At 38.5% G+C, this 20,625-nt stretch overlaps 2 protein-coding genes across 6 annotated transcripts in view; one reads left to right on the top strand and one right to left on the bottom strand.

Moving 5' to 3' along the window:
- Positions 1-12,436, bottom strand: LOC127634823 (protein FAM234A-like). 2 transcript variants are annotated; one of them, XM_052114510.1, is made up of 13 exons: positions 12,380-12,436; positions 11,206-11,341; positions 8,727-9,001; positions 8,330-8,437; positions 6,469-6,651; positions 5,700-5,845; positions 5,370-5,502; positions 4,009-4,141; positions 3,469-3,609; positions 2,369-2,450; positions 2,108-2,254; positions 1,940-2,027; positions 1-1,801 (listed from the first exon to the last, which is right to left on the bottom strand). In XM_052114510.1, exons 3-13 carry the CDS (start codon positions 8,974-8,976, stop codon positions 1,563-1,565), a joined length of 1,650 nt encoding a protein of 549 aa, XP_051970470.1. In that variant the 5' UTR covers positions 8,977-9,001; positions 11,206-11,341; positions 12,380-12,436; the 3' UTR covers positions 1-1,562. The 2 variants fall into 2 exon arrangements, with proteins under 2 accessions (XP_051970470.1, XP_051970471.1); XM_052114511.1 differs by lacking the exon at positions 11,206-11,341 and having other exon boundaries at positions 12,380-12,435.
- LOC127634824 (putative RNA-binding protein Luc7-like 1) overlaps positions 9,004-20,625 on the top strand; it is a 19,711-nt gene continuing 8,089 nt past the window's right edge. The window contains exons 1-4 of one of the 4 annotated variants that reach the window (XM_052114514.1): positions 13,753-13,901; positions 16,015-16,082; positions 16,358-16,438; positions 19,030-19,124. Coding sequence is in view for 1 of the 4 variants with exons in the window: in XM_052114513.1 (XP_051970473.1) it covers positions 13,841-13,901; positions 19,030-19,124 (156 nt within the window). In the remaining 3 variants the exon portion in view is untranslated. Of the gene's footprint in view, positions 9,023-13,729; positions 13,902-16,014; positions 16,083-16,357; positions 16,439-19,029; positions 19,125-20,625 lie in introns of those variants that run through there. The other 3 variants (XM_052114516.1, XM_052114515.1, XM_052114513.1) reach the window with 3 other exon arrangements.

The raw sequence follows: 20,625 nt of genomic DNA on the forward strand, positions 1-20,625 counted from the left end.
AAAAACAACTGCATTTAATGCAGTTTATTTATTATATATTGTAACAATGCAATTACATATATATATACACTTTTCAAATAAGTAAAGAAAGTACCAGAAGGTACATTTCCGACCTGATCTACAGGTTTACAAAATCAGTAAATCTCAATCAATTAATAGTGATGATGATGATAATAATAATAGGAAATCTCACTCTATTCATAAATACAATGCATAAAGGTATCTAAGTGTTTTGACATCATCTACAGTTGCATAAAATCCACAGTGTTATCGTTTATTTAGCCTTCTTTAGACTCAAAGGCATCTGGTTTTGGTGTAATAGCTGATCTTCCTGCCTAGACAACATGAACATAAAGCTCTGATTTTACAGTGGTAATCTGAAGGTAACATTATGCTCATTGGTTCAATTAAATATTTGTATCCCAACTTAAACCCACAGCAATCATAAATAAGATGCAAAACAGCAGACAGACTGAATGTGTCATAAACGCATCTGTAGTGATTTTCTTTCCAGGTAATTTGCAGTCTCTTTTTAAGGCACTAAATGAACATCACTGTCATACAGTCCTCTCTGACATCAAAACATCACAGAGAAAAAGAATGAAAGGAAAAAAGGCAGAAAGTCATTATCACAACAGCAGCAATAAACCGCAGCACACTTACAAACTCACTTTGTATAACAAACTCATTAAACCATATCTAAATAACACTAATTTAATGTCTCCATATTCACAAACAAACTCATGTGATACAAGAGCTACACTGCACTGCAAAAACAAAACATTCAATCATTCTCTGTCCAGCACACACACACGCACACACAACTAATTAAAGCCCACGTTTACAGTTCTGCAGCAAAATACAGCTCAATGTTTTGTGTGCATGTGAAACACAAGGCAGATGTTTAGTGATAAGCACTCCATTCTTGAAGGCATCATTCCAGCCTATGATAAAAAAATATTTTGCATTAAGAAAAAGACGCCTACTTTGGCACTGTGACAATATTTTCATTACTTAAAATCACGTTACTGTAATGCATTAAGATCTCACTCTCATTACTGTAATAAATAATGTAATATAATGTATTAATAATAAAGTACATGTGTTAAGGACGACTGTAAGTATGCATCATCGTATATTTTTGTTGCACCAGACTTGATTTCCATTAATGTAGTGCACAGTTATGAGAATGTTTTTGCATTACAGTATAGTGATTTCTGGGTAGGAGGGAATGTGCCTAATTGTCATAAATGTAAATGTCACAATGCCAAAAAAATTATCTTTATGCAAAACATAATTTCTCATTCCCTGAACATTTTTATAAACATACATTTAAGATGGCCTTATGCCTTTTGTAGAAGCTTAAATTGCTTTACAGTAGTTTATGATTGATGTAGAATAATGCAGCATGACTCAAAGGATTGTGATTTGCATGTTCCGGCAGGAGGTGTAATATTGGAGGCAAAACCTTGTTTTGGATTGTAGACTCAAAAGTAAAAGAAAGCAGCTATGATTTTGTGTTGATGTTTAGTGTAAATATATACTCTATACGTGATTGTGTTTCAGAAAAGTGAGTCACTGAAGCGCAGCCTGTTAAACGCCTCTTTCACGGACGCCTCCGTGTCTTCAGAGATGGGCTCATCTGCTGCTACACCCAGAACTCCACTTTCTGATACGTCGTCTTTGATCTTTCGTTTTGTCAGAACCACCATCTCCGTCCCACCTGATTCTGCGTGCTGCCGGCCGTCAGGTCCAGTCAACACGAGGTAACAGGCATGGCGGCCTCGCTCCAATAGTGTTGCTAAACGCAAACGCAGAAAGACGTGTTGTTTTCACAAACCAATACGCAACGTGGTCATATGATTATAAGTACCTATAGCACAGAGTGAGCCTTTTCAATTGATTATGGTAATGAGTCATGTATGGTTATAAGAGATACCTTTAAAGGAGATGATGTTCTGTACTGGAATTCTTCGTTCAAGCAGCAGTTGAGAGTAACGTGGATGCAGTAGGAATGATGAATGCATCTGAATGTCAACAACAAACACACTTCCATCAGTGTCTTACTTCTACAAATGTGCATGTGTGTGTTTGTGTACAATCTTACAGTCTCATTGCCGTAACTCTGTCCCCACAGCATGAACACAGAGTAGGTGCTTAGTGTGAGGACAGATGCTGGATTAGGACTCTGCGTCCAGGACAACAGGTTCATCTCCCACAGGACTTCTCCGGAACCTCCACTGAGAATCATCACCTAACAGACACACACACACACACACACACACACACACACACACACACACACACGTGAAACAAGCCTTATAGGGGAGACTGGGACTAGTTGTCACATGGGGAAATTGTCACTCACTCTTTTGGTTTCATTGCCACGGTCTTCCTCTATCATTATGTCAGGAAATCCATCTTTGTCAAATTGCCCAAATGTTGGCGCACTAGAATAAGCACACATAGAAAAGCATCAGCATCTATGTTACCATCAATGTTGCAGATTTGGGGTCTGGGTATATCAGCGAGTATTGACGCTGACTATCACCCCTGGAGTCACGAATCCAGGGCATGCTGAGTGACTCGTCAGGTCTCCTAAGCAACCAAATTGGCCCGGTTGCTAGGGAGGGTAGAGTCACATGGGGTAACCTCCTCGTGGTCACTATAATGTGGTTCTCGCTCTCGGTGGGGCGCGTGATGAGTTGTGCGTGGATGCTGTAGAGAATAGCGTGAAGCCTGCACATGTGCTACGTCTCCGTGGTAATGCGCTCAACAAGCCACATGTTAACGGATTACACGGATGCGGAGGCAACTGAGATTCGTCCTCCGCCACCCGGATTGAGGAGAGTCACTACGCCACCACAAGGACTTAGAGCGCATTGGGAATTGCCCATTTTTGGGATTTAATTTCTATACAAAATCTGAATATCGCAAAACCCATTTGTGAAAAAAGCAGCGTTTCCATCCCATGTGTTTAAAGGAATATTCCGGGTTCAATACAAATTAAGCTCAATCTGACGCACTTCGTGTTTGCTAGCGTTCAGTGACAGATGCCTTATGTCTGGGAACAAAAGTGGGTCACAGTTCTGGGAGATAAGACTAGACAATCATTTTGATGACAGACTTTGACTCCTGCATTTTACAACCAACAGAGCAACATTTAAGATGTTGTGCAATGATATTCTCTGAGATAATTATGCATTCACACGGCTTTTTTGATGTGCTTCGGAATATAATCAGTAAATGTGTTTCATCTTAGTTTATGCATGTGTCTTCTTATCGAATACAAAAATGTATCCACCTTAAGCAAGCGTATATGTTTTCATGTGCATTTGAATCTTTACATCCAGCATTTATTATACAATATCCCAGAATTTGCATATAAATACACAGATGGAAATCCAGCAAGTGTAGCATGCACAAATATCCTCCACTGGAATGGGTCATTTTGATTGGTTATGGCACCTGAACAGTGTGCTGGTATTGGTGGTCCATGTGATCTTAAGTTTGTCTGTGTGTAGCAGTGACACGCTGGAGTCAGTCTGGACCAGCAGTGATGGAGAAGAGCCTCCATGAACAACCAGCACACGCTTCAGAGAATCAGACCTACAGCAAACCAAACCAAAGACATCTTCAAATAAACTGGCAATGATGATGATAGTAAAGCAAAAACAAAGAGTAAACATGTTTTAAAGGGATAGTTAATTTACAAACCATCATGTTGTCCTAAACATGTATGATGGAGATGTTAGGCAGAATGACAGTCTCAGTCACCATTCACTTTCATTGCATCTTTTTTTTTTTTCTCTCCATACAATGACAGTGAATGGTGACGGAGTCTGTCATTCTGCCTAACATATCTTTTTGTGTTTTATGAAAGAAAGTAATTCGGGTTTGGAACAACACGAGGGTGAATAAATGATGAGAGAATTTTCATTTTTGTGTGTACTATCCCTTTAACCTCCCAAACTGACTTTGACTATTGTCAATCATAAATATTTGTACTGATAGAGGGGGATCAATCCGGTGAGACCGTCGGCTTTGTCCTCCCAGCTGTTTTCTTTCTTCAGTGCTGACTCCAGGCCAGTCCGTGCCCGTGCCGCCAACCACCGCAAGCTCACCGCGGAAAGACCAGAGTCTGCACAGAGAGAAACAGAATAGGTTTTAAAGTCAACATGAAATGTATATGCAAGCCATTTTCCTTCAGTAATATAATTAGATTTTATACATCAGGAATTAAAGGGACAGTTCACCCAAAAATGAAAATTCTCTCATCATTTACTCACCCTTATGTCATCCCAGATGTGTATGACTTTCTTCTGCTGAACACAAATTAAGATTTCTAGAAGAATATCTCAGCTCTGTAGGTCCATACAATAAAAGTGAAGTGATCAACCCTTTTGTAGCTTCAAAAATCACATAAAGGAAACATAAAAGTAATCCAATCAAGTCCAGTGGTTTAATCCATGTCTTCTGTAGCAATATGATAGTTGTGGGTGAGAAACTGATCAAAATTGAAGTCCTTTTTAACTATAAATCTCCACTTTCACTTTTACATTTGAAAGTCGCATGTGGTGCCTGCTTAGTTTCACTTTCACATCTGAAAGTGAAAGTTAAAGTGGAGATTTATTGTTTAAAAAGGACTTCAATTTTGAGCTGTTTCTAACCAACACCTATTATATCACTTAAGATATGGATTTACACACTGGAGTATTATGGATTACTTTTATGTTTCCTTTGTGATTGTTGGAGCTACAAAGGTCTAATCACAATTCAGTTGCATTGCATGCACCTACAGAGCTGAAATCTTCATTTGTGTTCAGCAGAAGAAATAAAGTCACACACATCTGGGATGGCATGAGGGTGAATAAATGATGAGAGAATTTACATTTTTGGGAGAACTGTCCCTTTAATTGGATGGTGCAAAGTGGGTTTTTTGCACCAGAATGGAGTGAGACCTAAATGGGAGTTCCACTTCTGAGGAGGCATTTAAATAGATCTCTGTTAGCTATTATTGCTGTAACCTTTATTACATTAACATTAACTATCATGAAATTACTGTTAACTATTGGCAAGATTTTAGAAAGGCTGCATTACCTACAACAGTGGCCTGAAACAATGCTATTTGGCTATTCATTTAAATTAATCAATAACATTAACCAAATGTGACGTCAACCGAAAAGGAGAGTTTTTGAGTTATTGCATTTAAATTGAAGATTGAAAAGACAATCAATTAAAATACGAACAGGAATGTGTGTTAAGAAAGTAAATAGGATTATTTTTGATTTCATATTGACTTTATGAATGTGCAGTAATTGTGGGGAAATTAGAGGAGCACAGGAAGAACAAATGCCAAAATCACACACCTGTGAGTAACAGCAGGTATGAAGCTCCACTGGCCATTTTGAACGGCAGGTGATCAAAAACTCCATTCAGATTAATGTCCACTCTTGAACCAATCTGATCACCTGATTTCCCTGAGAAAAACACCAGCTCTGTCTAATAGAAGAAATAAGGCAAGATATGGTATTATAGTGCAATTAATCATTGTTCAGTTTTACATTAGCAATGCATTAATGTGCAAAAAAACAATAGAAAAACAAAAATCTTGATTAATCACATTTAATTATTATTAGTATGCATGTGTTGACAGCCAATTTTGGAGTCTTTAATGAGTTTGTGTGTCTGTGTGTTACCGGTATGGGAGTGAATGATGGTGCTTCAGGATTATAGGAAAGCACAGCAAAGTCTTCCGCTCCATCAGAGTCCAGATCCGGAACGCTGATCAGTGGAAGATTTCCGTTCATCACAGAAGAGCGTGACTGCTGCCACACGATCCCACCTTATCAAGTAAAAACATCATGCACATTTAAAGTCACTTGTGTCTACTCAAAATGCTTCTGTTTTGGGGGGTCTGGGCAGCTCAGCAAGTACTGACGCTGACTACCAGCCAGGTCTCCTAAGCAACCAAATTGGCCCGGTTGCTAGGGAGGGTAGAGTCACATGGGGTAACCTCCTCGTGGTCGCTATAATGTGGTTCTCGCTCTCGGTGGAGCACGTGGAAAGTTGTGCGTGGATGCCGCGGAGAATAGCATGAAGCCTCCACACGTGCTACGTCTCCACGGTAACACGCTCAACAAGCCACGTGATAAGATGCACGGATTGACGGTCTCAGACGTGTAGGCAACTGAGATTCGTCCTCCGCCACCCGGATTGAGGCGAGCAACCGCGCCACCACGAGGACTTACAGCGCATTGGGAATTGGGCATTACAAATTGGGGAGAAAAGGGGGAAGAAAAAAAACATGGTCAATGTGACGATTTGCTTTCATTTGATTAGTGACCGAGAAATAGTGCAATATCTATGCCATAACTTTTGCAAATATCTTTGTTTTATTTCAAGAGTAAAATGACTTTTGGACCCCACTGCACGTTCACATCTGAGTGTTTAAACTCTACCCTGTACCTGTCTGTATGTCGATGGCTGTGAGATTGTCCGCGTGAGCCACCAAACATCCCGTTCCTTTATACCCGATCCCCTTCACCCCACACTCCACCCAATCAAATTCAGCCGCTAAAGGTCGTTTCCAAAGCGTATTCCCATCAGTTCCGTCAACAGCCAATAAAACAAGACACGGAGGTGATAAATCTGAAAAAACAAATGTTCATTATTTTTCTGCATGTGTTTAAAGGAAAGTTCCGGATTCAATACAACTTATGTTCTATCAACAGCATTTGTGGTATAATGCCATATAGCACATAATACCATTTGTTTTTAAAGCTGCACTATGTAAGATTTTTTGTTAAAAATGAACAAATTACCATTATTGATTGAATACATAAACAATCAGTGTTCAAATTAATGTTATTACCTGTCCCCGTTTCACTGCGCTAAGCCCATACAAATTATTTTTATTTTCAGCTGTCGGGTCAGATTTGGCACGAAATCGCTGGCTTATGTCGTTCATCATTTACCATTTAATAGTTTATCCCCGTCATTATTGAATCCTCATTTTTTTGTTTGTTTACAGTGTTATTGTGTGCATTGCATAGACGTACTATTGTAGTATTACGGGTTCACTTGCATTATCAACTGAGACTTTACACTATAAAAATAATAAAGTCTTCCACTTAAATTGATACATGTATCATAATACAAACATTAATAGTAGATAAAAGACTTGAATAATCATATTAAAATATACTGGTAACTGGTGGTGTTTGAGGAGTGTTTCCCTCAAAATATGTAAATAGGAGTGTTGTTAATCTTTATCAAAGCAAGTAATATGTCCGTTTTAAATATTTAATTATAACATAATATCAACATGAAAGTAGCATGTTATGACTCCAGCTCTGAATATCTCCCAGTCATGATCACACACAGTCGATAAACTCAAATCATGAGATTCATCCACGCAGAAGTGCAGCATCGAAACACGACTGACGTAAAGTGTTCTTCCACAAATTGCTTGCAATTTTAAGTTTCAACCACTGATGTCGCTAGAGAGCACAAGTTACAAAGTGCAGCTTTGAGTTTCAGTGAGGCACTAACAATAGATGTGAATAGGGCCAATTTTTGGAGGGTTTAAAGGCAGAAATGTGAAGCTTATAATTTTAGAAAAGGACATACATTAATTCTTCTGTTAAAACGCATGCATTATTTGTGCTGTAAAGTTGTTTAACATTTTTTCAGATGTTTTAGCGTTAACAGCATTGTCGTCATAGCAACAAAGTTGTAAAATTGGCTATAACTTTACAAAGAGAAGTTTAGTAAGTGATTGCATTACACTAAAATCATGTAAACACATTTTGTTACATCGTGTGGCTATACTTGTGAAACAGTGAGTATTTTAATGTTTACGATTGGCCCCATTGACTTCCATTGTAAGTGCCTCACTGTATCCTCGATTTTTGCTTTTGTTTTTAAAGAAAATGAGGGACAAGTCTAAACATTTTTTTTTATTTGTAATCAACATTATGCCATAAATTCTGTCAATTGAGCTTAACTTGTATTGAACCCGCAATATACCTTTAAGGCAAGCAATTATATCACATTAAAATCATGTTAACACTTAAAGGCTAACGTTCACATTCTGTAGCTATACCTTTGAAACAGCTTGTATTTTAGTGTTCATGAAATGGCCCTAATCATTTCCATTGGAAGTCCCTTACTGTAACTGCTTTATTTTATTTTTAATAAAAGAACAAGTCAAAATAGTTTTTTGTGGATATCAACATTATGCTGCAAATGCTGTTGTTAGAGATTAGCTTGTGTTAAACACGAAAGATTCCTGTAACCGTAACTTGTGCGTGTGATATAAGCTCACCTTCACTCATGCACGTGTTGCGGCTGGCTTCAGCACCCTTATATATGAAGATCACATCCAAAACTTTGTCTTTATTGGCATCTTCAAAATCCAGGAAATCATACACGGCTATAGGGGAGAAACAGGTGGATTTAGGCATTTCACATATACATGGTCAAAGGTACAGCATGTGGACACCATTCTAATATACACGTTTGCTATTCCAGTAATTCAAGTAATATGTAAGGTGAAATGGTAATACTACACACAGTGACATTGCAACATTTTGCAACAAAGTTGGAAGTGCGGAACACTATAGAAAGTTCTTGTATGGTGTAGCATTAGGATTAGTTTTCACTGGCATTACTGGAGTAGCCAAACCCATGAATTACATTTGGCCATAGTGTTGCTGTCTCACCTGCATCAGGTACCTCGAAGCTCCATTTGGACAGGTAATGCGGCCGTACGGGGCAGGGCAGGATGAATGAAAAGGCGAAGACAACAGCCATGCACAGGAAGAGAGAGAGCAGGAACGCAGCTGTTCGCCAGCCTGACAGGTGCAGTAATCCCAGCTTTCCAGCGCAGCTTTTCTCCTTAGACACACCCCCAACTGCCTCTTCACCCTTCAAAGGCTCCGCCTCAAAAGCACGCCCTGACGTGTCTGTCATCTCAGACCGGCAAATCTCCAGGCCACTGAGGAGAGGACAGGAGGAGGTATGTTAGAGATAATGTAGAGCAAAGCAGATCAATTTTGCACGGCTTCTTACTAAATCAATAAAAAAATGAATGTGATGTACAGTGGGTACAGAAAGTATTCAGACCCCCTTAAATTTTTCACTCTTTGTTATATTGCAGCCATTTGCTAAAATCATTTAAGTTCATTTTTTTTCCTCATTATTGTACACACAGCACCCCATATTGACAGAAAAACACAGAATTGTTAACATTTTTGCACATTTATTAAAAAAGAAAAACTGAAATATCACATGGTCCTAAGTATTCAGACCCTTTGCTGTGACACTCATATATTTAACTCAGGTGCTGTCCATTTCTTCTGATCATACTTGAGATGGTTCTACACCTTCAATTGAGTCCAGCTGTGTTTGATTATACTGATTGGACTTGATTAGGAAAGCCACACACCTGTCTATATAAGACCTTACAGCTCACAGTGCATGTCAGAGCAAATGAGAATCATGAGGTCAAAGGAACTGCCTGAAGAGCTCAGAGACAGAATTGTGGCAAGGCACAGATCTGGCCAAGGTTACAAAAACATTTCTGCTGCCCTTAAGGTTCATAAGAGCACAGTGGCCTCCATAATCCTTAAATGGAAGACGTTTGGGACGACCAGAACCCTTCCTAGAGCTGGCCGTCCGGCCAAACTGAGCTATCGGGGGAGAAGAGCCTTGGTGAGAGAGGTAAAGAAGAACCCAAAGATCACTGTGGCTGAGCTCCAGAGATGCAGTCGGGAGATGGGAGAAAGTTGTAGTAAGTCAACCATCCACCAGTCGGGCTTTATGGCAGAGTGGCCCGACAGAAGCCTCTCCCGCATGGAGTTTGCTAAAAAACACCTGAAGGACTCCAAGATGGTGATAAATAAGATTCTCTGGTCTGATGAGACCAAGATATAACTTTTTGGCCTTAATTCTAAGCGGTATATGTGGAGAAAACCAGGCACTGCTCATCACCTGTCCAATACAGTCTCAACAGTGAAGCATGGTGGTGGCAGCATCATGCTGTGGGGGTGTTTTTCAGCTGCAGGGACAGGACGACTGGTTGCAATCGAGGGAAAGATGAATGCGGCCAAGTACAGGGATATCCTGGACGAAAATCTTCTCCAGAGTGCTCTGGACCTCAGACTGGGCCGAAGGTTCACCTTCCAACAAGACAATGACCCTAAGCACACCGCTAAAATAACGAAGGAGTGGCTTCACAACAACTCCGTGACTGTTCTTGAATGGCCCAGCCAGAGCCCTGACTTAAACCCAATTGAGCATCTCTGGAGAGACCTGAAAATGGCTGTCCACCAACGTTTACCATCCAACCTGACAGAACTGGAGAGGATCTGCAAGGAGGAATGGCAGAGGATACCCAAATCCAGATGTGAAAAACTTGTTGCATCTTTCCCAAAAAGACTCATGGCTGTATTAGATCAAAAGGGTGCTTCTACTAAATACTGAACAAAGGGTCTGAATACTTAGGACCATGTGATATTTCAGTTTTTCTTTTTTAATAAATGTGCAAAAATGTCAACAATTCTGTGTTTTTCTGTCAATATGGGGTGCTGTGTGTACAATAATGAGGAAAAAAATGAACTTAAATGATTTTAGCAAATGGCTGCAATATAACAAAGAGTGAAAAATTTAAGGGGGTCTGAATACTTTCCGTACCCACTGTATATAAAGACAAACACAGAAACATATAACCTAACTCTGTTAACACTCATGTTGTTGTCATTACTGGAAAAATCAAGTTGGATATCAGTTCTCTGTGTGGGACTGAAGCACAGGCATATATGCATATTTGTAGTGAAAAAAGATTATTAAATGATTGACCTAGAATCAGTTATAAAGTTCATAATTTAAAGGGATAGTTCACCCAAAAATGAAAATTCCTCATTGTCCAAGTCCTTTTTAACTATAAATCGTAACCTTTGACCAGCCCCAACCAGTAGGTGGTGATATGCACAAAGAATGCGAATCGCCAGGGACCTGGGTAGCTCAGCGAGTATTGACGCTGACTATCACACCTGGAGTCGTGAGTTTGCATCCAGAGCGTGCTGAGTGACTCCAGTCAGGTCTCCTAATCAACCAAATTGGCCCGGTTGCTAGGGAGGGTAGAGTCACACAGGGTAACCTCCTTGTGGTCACTTGATTATATCTTAATGTCCCTCCTACCTGAATTGGAACCTTCAACTTCAGTGACAGCAAGTCTGATTCATATCCTCAATCTGCTTGTAACCCCAGGCTCTTTAAATAACACACACAACGATCCAGAGTGTTCTGCGTCAAACTGAAGCTTTTATGAAATGTTCTAACAAAAACACAACAACAAAAACCTCAATCATGCTGCAGGATGCCAGTTTAAATAGAGAGCCCTAGCCAAACAAACACCCCCTTTCTGGAAACTGTCATTTGGATGGTACACAAACAGTGTTGGATAAGTTACTCTAAAAAAGTAATTAATTACTAACTAAAAATGGCATAATCTGCAATGTAATTACATTACTGTACTAATTACTCTGTCTGAAAAGTAATTCCATTACTTATTACTAATTACTTTCTAAAACCCTGATCAACCTCGACCAGATGAAAAATACAAGGATGGACATAAAACTGTTCTTTTAATTATTTCAAATAAATCATATAAAATCAAATAAATTATTAATAAACTGGCCAAAGAATTTAAGGAGGCAGCGTTAAATTAGAAAGCATACATTATAACATTAGACGTTACATTTTTATTTTAAATTCACTATTGTTTTGTATAGAATTGTTCTGTAGTCTATATAGTATTTAATGCAATTACATCAGAAGTAACTTTAAATTACTGAAAATTTTAAAGTAATCCCTTACTACTTTCAAAGAAAAAGTAATTGAATTACAGTAATGAATTACTTAGTCGTGCATTACACCCAACACTGCAAACAAAAACATTTCAATCACTGCACAACACAAAATAATATTTTTAAATATATATACAGATGCTCAGACAATTGTAAACAACATCACTGTATAAAACAGTTGTTTATGGTCACTTTTAGAGCATAAAACACATTCCTAACACTGTTTTGGCATTATAGATATAGATCAAACGTAAATACACTTGTCTCTTGCATGTACAGTTTATACAAGAGACAACTAACTCTTTTAAAAGTCATACTACAATACAAGTTTGTGTCTAGCAGAAACAAAAATTTGCATCGTTATGTAGAGGTTAGAAGATTTGACAAATTTTCTGAAAATGTAAATCTCTTTAAGCGAACTAGTCAACTTCACTTGCTGACTTGATAGATACCCAGAAAAATTAATTAAATATTTTTTAATATCCCTTTGTGTGATGAAAACAAACCTGGTGAATGACAACTGCTGCTTCACTGGTCTACAGATTAAGCGACGACACTTCCGCGTACGGCAAGTCGACTGGACAAAAAGAGCGAACGCGACGGATGACCGTTGCCATGTAGACGTCATTTAAATTATTTATTTATTTATATATTTTTGCTTTATTAAGACAGCTAATAAAAAATTTAGATCGATAATTTTGCGTTAGGTTGTTTCAAGCTCTAAAAAAATATTTATATCATTTTGAGATATGGACGTACACAAAGTCGTTTTAGCAAGTCAGTCCACTGTCGGCCATTTTTGGAACGCTCTCGGGAACCTATTTCCAGTCATGTCAATGCAACTCTTATCTACTTGAATAGGGGAACACTGAAATCTCAAAAGCAGTTTGTCAGGATTACGATCAAAGAAAATATTTCGAATCGAAAATTAAATTTGATAACATTGGAATCATAAATGTTGCTTCTTTACCTCTTATTACGCTAAAACATGCAATTTTCACGGCTTGTATAGCTAATGCGCATGCGCCTAAGCGAGTTGATTGACAGGCGATGTCTGTATCTAAAAGGTGATTGGCTCTTTTACATGTAAGGCGGGACTTCCATTCTACATCCGTTGACCGTTGGGCGCTGGAGCTTCTTGGTTGGGCGTTCCAATTCGCCCATTATTTTAAATGGAAGTGGCCCGTCTCTACTAAATATGCAATGCATGTGCGTGCTCTTTTGAACATTTATTTTTTTTATTGCCCTTTTTCTATTTTTTTTTTGGACATATAGACATGACAAAAAAATTAACAAAACTATTAATTTAGAACCTCGTGACATTTTACTTACTTATTTTTCTGAAAATCAAAATTACATTATTAATCTTTTAATTATTTTTGCAAAGTTTTATATTCACAAGTCAAAATTAACTCAAAAGAAACCCTCATATATTATCGTTTGTAATACTGATCTCACAATATACTTTGAAACCCTTTCAAACATGAGATCACAAAACAAAAAGCTTATAAAAACATTAGAAATGTTAAATATTTTACACTTAATGTAACTGCCCTAATATTATATAGCACTTTTTATCCCAGTATTTTTTATTTTATTTATTTAATACATTTGTTTTACATATATGTTCATTTTATGTTTTAGTTGTTGTTGCTATTCTCTGTTTCATATACTCTGAACTGTTACACAATGCCTTATATTTGCCTTGTACTTTTTGCATTGTACTTGTACTAAATAGTAGTACTAATTTGTACTAAATAAAAAATTTGCGCGCTCTTGGTTACGGGCCCTTTAAGATGACGTGGCACATACTGATTGGTGTAAAACCCGTTTGAGTTCATTCTCTCGCTCTGTGAGAGAAGGCGTCGCAGACACGGCCGAGAGCTGTTTCGCAGATGGTTTAAACTTGACTTTTGACGGTAAACTCGTCATTATTTCTACGTGGAGAGTGAGCTAATCGTATAAGGATGTCGGCTCAGGCTCAGATGAGAGCTTTGCTGGACCAGTTGATGGGAACGTCGAGGGATGGTGAGTGTTTAGCCGCGCGCTAACGGCTCTGACTGGTATTCTGAAGGCCGCGCACTCAGATTAACGCAAACCAAATTGTTATAGCCACATATAAATAAAGTATTATATAAATACAGATATAGAAAGGGCTTTATATTAATTAAATGCAGCAGCATTCCATAAGGCAATGCCTCAGTTTAATGTTTGTGTCCGTGAAGGGGGCGGTGACGTCACTGAGTGATGACGTCACAAACAGCTAGTTTTTTTCCCCCGCATGTTTTTCTTTTAATAAACATTTTTCTTTACCAAAGTGACTTGTAGTACACTTTTACTGCATGGATAATCTGCCTGTAGCAACCTAGGGGTTAAATGCCTTGCTCAAGCTTAGATACACTGCAAGAAATGCACACGAAAAATGCAGCATGATTAGATTTACCATATGAAAGATATGTATAAATGCTTATTAATAGAATAAATACATATATGCCTTCGAAGCTGATGATTCTCCCGACATTTTGATATTGAGCTGATGAATAGCTAGAAGTTGTAATGCCCCCTAGTGTTCACTTAACCCTTGTGCGTCAATTTAAATATGTTACTCAGAGGACCTCATGGTGCGTTCACATACAATGCGAAGCGAGCGTTTCGCGCAGCGCGATTGCATACAAAGTCAATGCAAAGATGCAAAATGTTTAAACTCGCTTGACGTGTTGTCAAGAAAGCCTATCAGCATTGAGATTGTCTGGATGTCACTGACGTAGTAGCAGAAGAAATCTGGAAAAATGGGTGAAATAATTGTAGCAGTAGTGTGTGGGCACCCGAAATTGTATGACACAATGTCATACATGTACAGAGACCGGACGAATAGAGACCGAACGAGAGTGAGCGAGGAAGTTGGACTACATGGTAAGTTCTGAAAATATGCGTGTCTACTTGGTTCATAGTAAAGTATAACCAATAGCTGGAATCAAGTCGTAGAAGCCCCTCCTCCTGTCCTTTTCAGGAAGAGAAGGGGGAATACTCGCGGGTTTGCGCTACTCACGCGAACGCAAGTTTAAACACAAATTTGTAATCCAGTGGTCAAACTTGCGCGAGTAATGCAAGGCAAACATTTTCTTCGCATTGTATGTGAATGCACCATTAGAGGAAAAAAATATCCGTGTCAAAAAACTGCCGTAATATTATTTTCCTCTCTCAATGTGTTATTTTTTTTTTACCAAAACCAGTCCTGATCATAACTACCACATTTTCATTTTCATTTTCTTAATTTTATCCATTTTAATGCTGGTTTGTTTACATAATGCCATAATGCTTTTAATGTTTGTTTTTTACACACACACACACACACACACATAAATACGAAACACTCTGACATCCAAACAACACACCCCCACAATTTTATCCACATCATTTATTCAATTGGCCTGCAGTGCTCAATAATACAGAAAATAGGGAAAAAAAAGCATGTATTTGCTCCATAAACATGAGAAAATGGCGCCATCTGGTGGAAAATTTAATTTTGAAGCCAGGGCTCCAGAATGAAAGCATAATATCACAGAATTAATGAGTTTATGCTTTAATGGCACTGGGATCAAATATTGCCGTTTTAATGTGTTTCAATGGGGACAATAGTGTAACTATTTTGTGTACCCAGTGTATTATAGATGTATTAAAGTAACTGAGATTGAAATATAAAAATACACCCCTTTGGCAACCTTTTTGACACGGCAAAATGATCGAAATAGACAATTTTCAGAAGGTCGCACAAGGGTTAAATTCAATAATATATACACAAAGTTTTGCATTTGTATTGTAATTATCAATTTATTTATTTTTATTTTATTTAGGGTTTTATGTAATGTATATGTTGTTTCCCAAAATGGATGCAAACATTAAACCTGGGGGAGCATCTCATTTAAAGTCTGAGATACGATTTTACTTAAAATGAGTAAACAGAAGGGATTTGTGCAGATGTGCTTGTATGTTAAATTAACTTTAACTGGCTGTAAGAAATCTCACTCTCCGTGTGAATGAAGCGACTGTCTGTGTGAATGCTGAGATGAATTCATATGCTTCCCGTACATTTGTTTCATACAGACTGAACAATTGTGGCCCCTTTATTCTATTCATTAAGGTTTCAGTGTATCTTTGCCAGCCTACATCTGCAAGGGAGTTGCAGAAAAGCCTCATGTTCATCGAGCCGTGAGTCACCAATGCTTTTTAAAGCTGTTATGAATATGAACAAAACAATACTGTTTGCTTTCCAGCAGTAACTGTTTAACACATCACGTTAGTTGGTAACGCAGAGAGGATACGAAGCTTCTGCCCAGGCGGCTGTAGTACACTGATGCTCTGCCTGAGCGTCTTTCCAACAGTCTGACAAAAATGAATAAAAAAAGGAAATAAAGAAAAGCTAATTCCTTCGCCGACGTCTTCACTTTTACTCTTGTGTATCATTCCCAACTTCCTCATTACAGGTTTGGGCAAGAAAAGCTTTTCCCTTTAAACTTTTAGAGGCTTGGACCGCAGGAGTGGTACTGAATGGGAGAGACCTCGCAGTGTGTATAAAATAACCTTTCACTTTAGTTTTGGATTTGTTTTATTTTTATTTTTTTTTATTTTATCATCTTTTTTGTATTGGTTGCTTTGAATATGTGCATTAGATTATCCAGCAATTCTGAATGTGCTCACAAGGGTAATTCTCTTTCGCTTTTCTGAAACATGACATCTCTCCCTGATATACCTTTGGTGCTCTGTAAGTTTTAAAATGTTATATACTATACATTAGGGCTGGGTGATATGGTTATTCTCTATATAGTTACAATTTTGAAAGCAATATCAAATTAAGCAGCATTGTGAATATCCCACTGATTTAAGTGTGCTTTTTATCAGGCCATTCCTAAATATTGTGTCATTAGCCTAGTTTAGCAGTCGTTCCTTGTTTTAAAAAATCTCTGATTTTAGACTTCATTAGCAAAAATGAAGAAACCATTGGGAATATATATAAAATAACGTAATTACTTGTAACTACATTTATATTTATTTATTTGGTTACTGTATTTTAGCCAACATCTTACATTAAACACTTACATTTTTACTATAATGACTGTTTGAAATAGATGTTGACCGATAGTTGATTTTGCAGATACTGATAGCTAAGGTGGTGGTAAAGGCTGATATCCAATTAATCAGCCGTTAGTTTTTAAAATCAATGTATAGCATGACGTGCACACACACAAAGGCTACAAATATCACAGGAGTAAGAACAATCTGAAATACACAATGAAGGAGACAAGGCTCCATTACAATCCTACATATTTAAAGGTGCTTTAAGTGATTTTTATTATTCTGAAGCTTTCACGTGACTGAGCTGTTGAATTAGCCACGCCCCCTCATTCCAAAACTCTACCCTCTAAATATAATTTTGAGACCAAAACTTAGCAAAAGAACAGCGTTGTTTGTTCCTGGGCTGTCAAATTCAACAGTGTCACAATAGTGTCCTCAGCTGACAAACATTATGAAATATAGATTTAATGATCTGCTTCAAATACAACACTAATGGTGTGTTCACCTACAACGCGAATCGAGCGTTTCACGCAGCGCGATTACATACAAAGTCAATGCTTAGATGTGAAAAAGTTAGCAGTGTGTGTGAGACACGTACAAGTGTGTGTGATGTTACTCAGTGTCAATTATGTGCTGTGTACTTCCAGGAGATGAATCGAGACAGTTTCATGGCGGGCGGCGCAAATGAAGCAAATACACGAAATCGCGTGATTCGCGTGTTCACGCGTGTTGACATTTTTAAACTTGAGCGAAATATCCGCATGATGCGTTGTCACGAAAGCCTATCAGCATTGAGATTGTCCGGATATCACTGACGTAGTAGCAGAAGAAATCAGGAAAAATGGATGAGAAAATGGTTGTAGCAGTGTGTGGGCGACCGGAATTGTATGACTCAACATCAACGTATCTGGGGCTTCCACAATGGATACAGAGCAGCAATCGTTGTGATATCGGCCATGGTTGATGGTGGAAAGATAACGTGTCATAGAAGCCCCTCCTCCTGTACTTTTCCGAAATAGAAGGGGGAATACTCGCGGGTTCGCGTTACTCGAGTTTGAACACAAATTTAATTCAGCGGTCAAACTTGCTTGAGCAATGCGAGGCAAATTATTTTTTCTTCACTTTGTATGTGAACGCACCATAAGTGAACTAGCAAAAATGATTGACAGGTGAAAAGCATTTATGTCTGGAATTTGGAAAAATGGGTGAAAAGTCTACAGCTGTCACAGAGACTGGTGAAATATCTCAGGACACTTCATTTCATTCATATCTTTAATGGAGTAGGACAATTTTTGCATATGGTTTCCATGAAAATTTCACTTGCAGCACCTTTAAGTATTTACCAAATTAAGCTTTCATAGCCCATATGTTCACCAATTATATTGCGCTATTATACTGCACAACCAAAGCTGTTCTAACTGTAGAATCCTTCAGTGCCGGCCACGGGGAATAAACACGTTTTCCATAGATATTTACCAATACTGATAGTTACAAAATTCAACTATCAGCACTGATTAATTGGGAAAAAATTATATATTGGTCTACCTTTTATTTCCGAATGTATATGAGAGAGATATAGATGTATTACGAAGATCGTTAGGTTGAAAAATATTAAAACCAATTTTATTTTTATCTGTATTGCCCAGTCCTAATGACCACAGACAACACTGTAGAAAGACGCCAAGAACATCAATCCATCTTTTTGGTGACTGAGCACTGAGTCTCACAGAATGAGAGACCTCCAGCCTCAAGGGCTGCTCCAGGATCAGTTGTTGCCATTAAATTTTAGACATTCATAATTAGGAGCCAGTTAAAGAAACAGGCCTTGGGTCAGTGGGTTTACAAAGTTAAGCGTCTCCACTTAGACATTTGTATATATTTCTTGTATAACCTGACTGTTAAAATTAAAAGCATATACTGTCCACACACTATATATCTCAGATTCTGTAACTTCACAGCAAGGACATACAAATCTGTGACCCTTGGCCGAAAAGTTAGCAGTGTGTAGCGGCGCAGTGTGTTTGAGACACGTACAAGTGTGTGTGATCTTACTCAATGTCAATTATGTGCTGTGTCCTTCCAGGAGATGAATCGAGACAGAGAGTTAAGTTCACAGACGATCGCGTCTGCAAATCGCACCTGCTCAACTGCTGCCCGCATGACATCCTCTCTGGAACGGTAAGGAACCAGCACACACCGGTCTAGATCCTACACAAAACGTGACAGTGCTGTTAAATAGTATTTGCCCCCATCCTGATTTTTTTTCTGTATTTGTGTATATCTCATACTAAATTGTTTTAAACATTAAAACAAAATCTAACATAAAACATGGGCAGTAAACGCAAAATTCAGTTTTTAAAATAAGGGTTTTTATTTGAAGCTAAAACATTATCCAATACCGACTGGGCCTGTGTGAACAAGTGTTTGTCCCTTTAGCTACTAAATCCCCAATTCTTTGAAACCCCATTCATAATGGGGTTCAGATTAGACACACCCAGGCCTGATTACTGCCAGCTCTGTTAAATCAAATCAACACCTAAATTGAACTTTTTGAGCAACATGAATTTGGCTAAATGTTCTCACCCTGTAGCACACTATGCAAAGGTTGAAAGAAATTCCAGAAATGATGTAAAAAGGTGATTGAAATACATCAGTCTGGGAAGCCATTTCAAAGGCTCTGGGACTCCAAAGAACCGCAGTGAGAGCCATTATCTCCAAATGGAGAACTTGGCACAGTAGTGAACCTTCCCGGAAGTGGGCGACCTTCCAAAATTCCTCCCAAGAGCGCTGTGACGACTCATCCAGAAAGTTAAAAAAAAGGACAACATACAAGAACTGCAAGCCTCTCGCATCAATAAAGGTCACTGTTGATGTCGCCACCTTTAGAAAGACACTGGCCAAAAATGGCATTCATGGAAGAGTGGCGAGGCGAAAACCACTGCTGACCCAGAAGAACATTAAGGCTCGTCTGAATTTTGCCAAAACACACCTTGATGATCCTCAAACCTTTTGGGAGAATGTTCTGTGGACTGATGTGTCGATAGTGGAACTGAAGGCAATACAGGGGTCCCGTGACATCTGGTGTAAATCAAACGGAGAATTCCTCACAGAGAGCATCATACCTACAGTCAAGCGTGGTGGTGGTCGTGTGATGGTGTGGGGATGATTTGCTGCTTCAGGGCGTCTTGCATTAATTGGGGGAAACATGAATTCTGCTCTCTACCAGAAAATCCTAAAGGGGAACGTCCCGTCATCAGTCCGTGAGTTGAAGCTCAAGCACAACTGGATTATGCAGCAATACAGTTATCCAAAGCACAGGAGTAAGTCCACCTCTGAATGACTCAACAGAAGTTCAATTAAAGTTTGGAGTGGCCTAGTCAAAGTCCTGACTTGAACCGATTGAGATGCTGTGGCAGGACCTTAAACGGGCAGTTCATGATCAAACCCTCCAATGCAGTTCTACAAAGAAGAGTGGGACAATATGCCACCACAGCGTTGTGAAAGACTGATCTCCAGTAATTAGAAGTGTTTGGTTGCAGTTGTTGCTGTTTTTTCAGAGGCGATATAGGTGTTTTTGCTTCAATAATACAAAAATAAAAACAATATATATTTGAAAACTCTATTCTGTGTTTACTCAGGTTGCCTTTGTTTTGTTATATCTTGTTTGAATATTTACATT

Source organism: Xyrauchen texanus, chromosome 42, assembly GCF_025860055.1.
Source record: "Xyrauchen texanus isolate HMW12.3.18 chromosome 42, RBS_HiC_50CHRs, whole genome shotgun sequence".
Taxonomy (NCBI): domain Eukaryota; kingdom Metazoa; phylum Chordata; class Actinopteri; order Cypriniformes; family Catostomidae; genus Xyrauchen; species Xyrauchen texanus.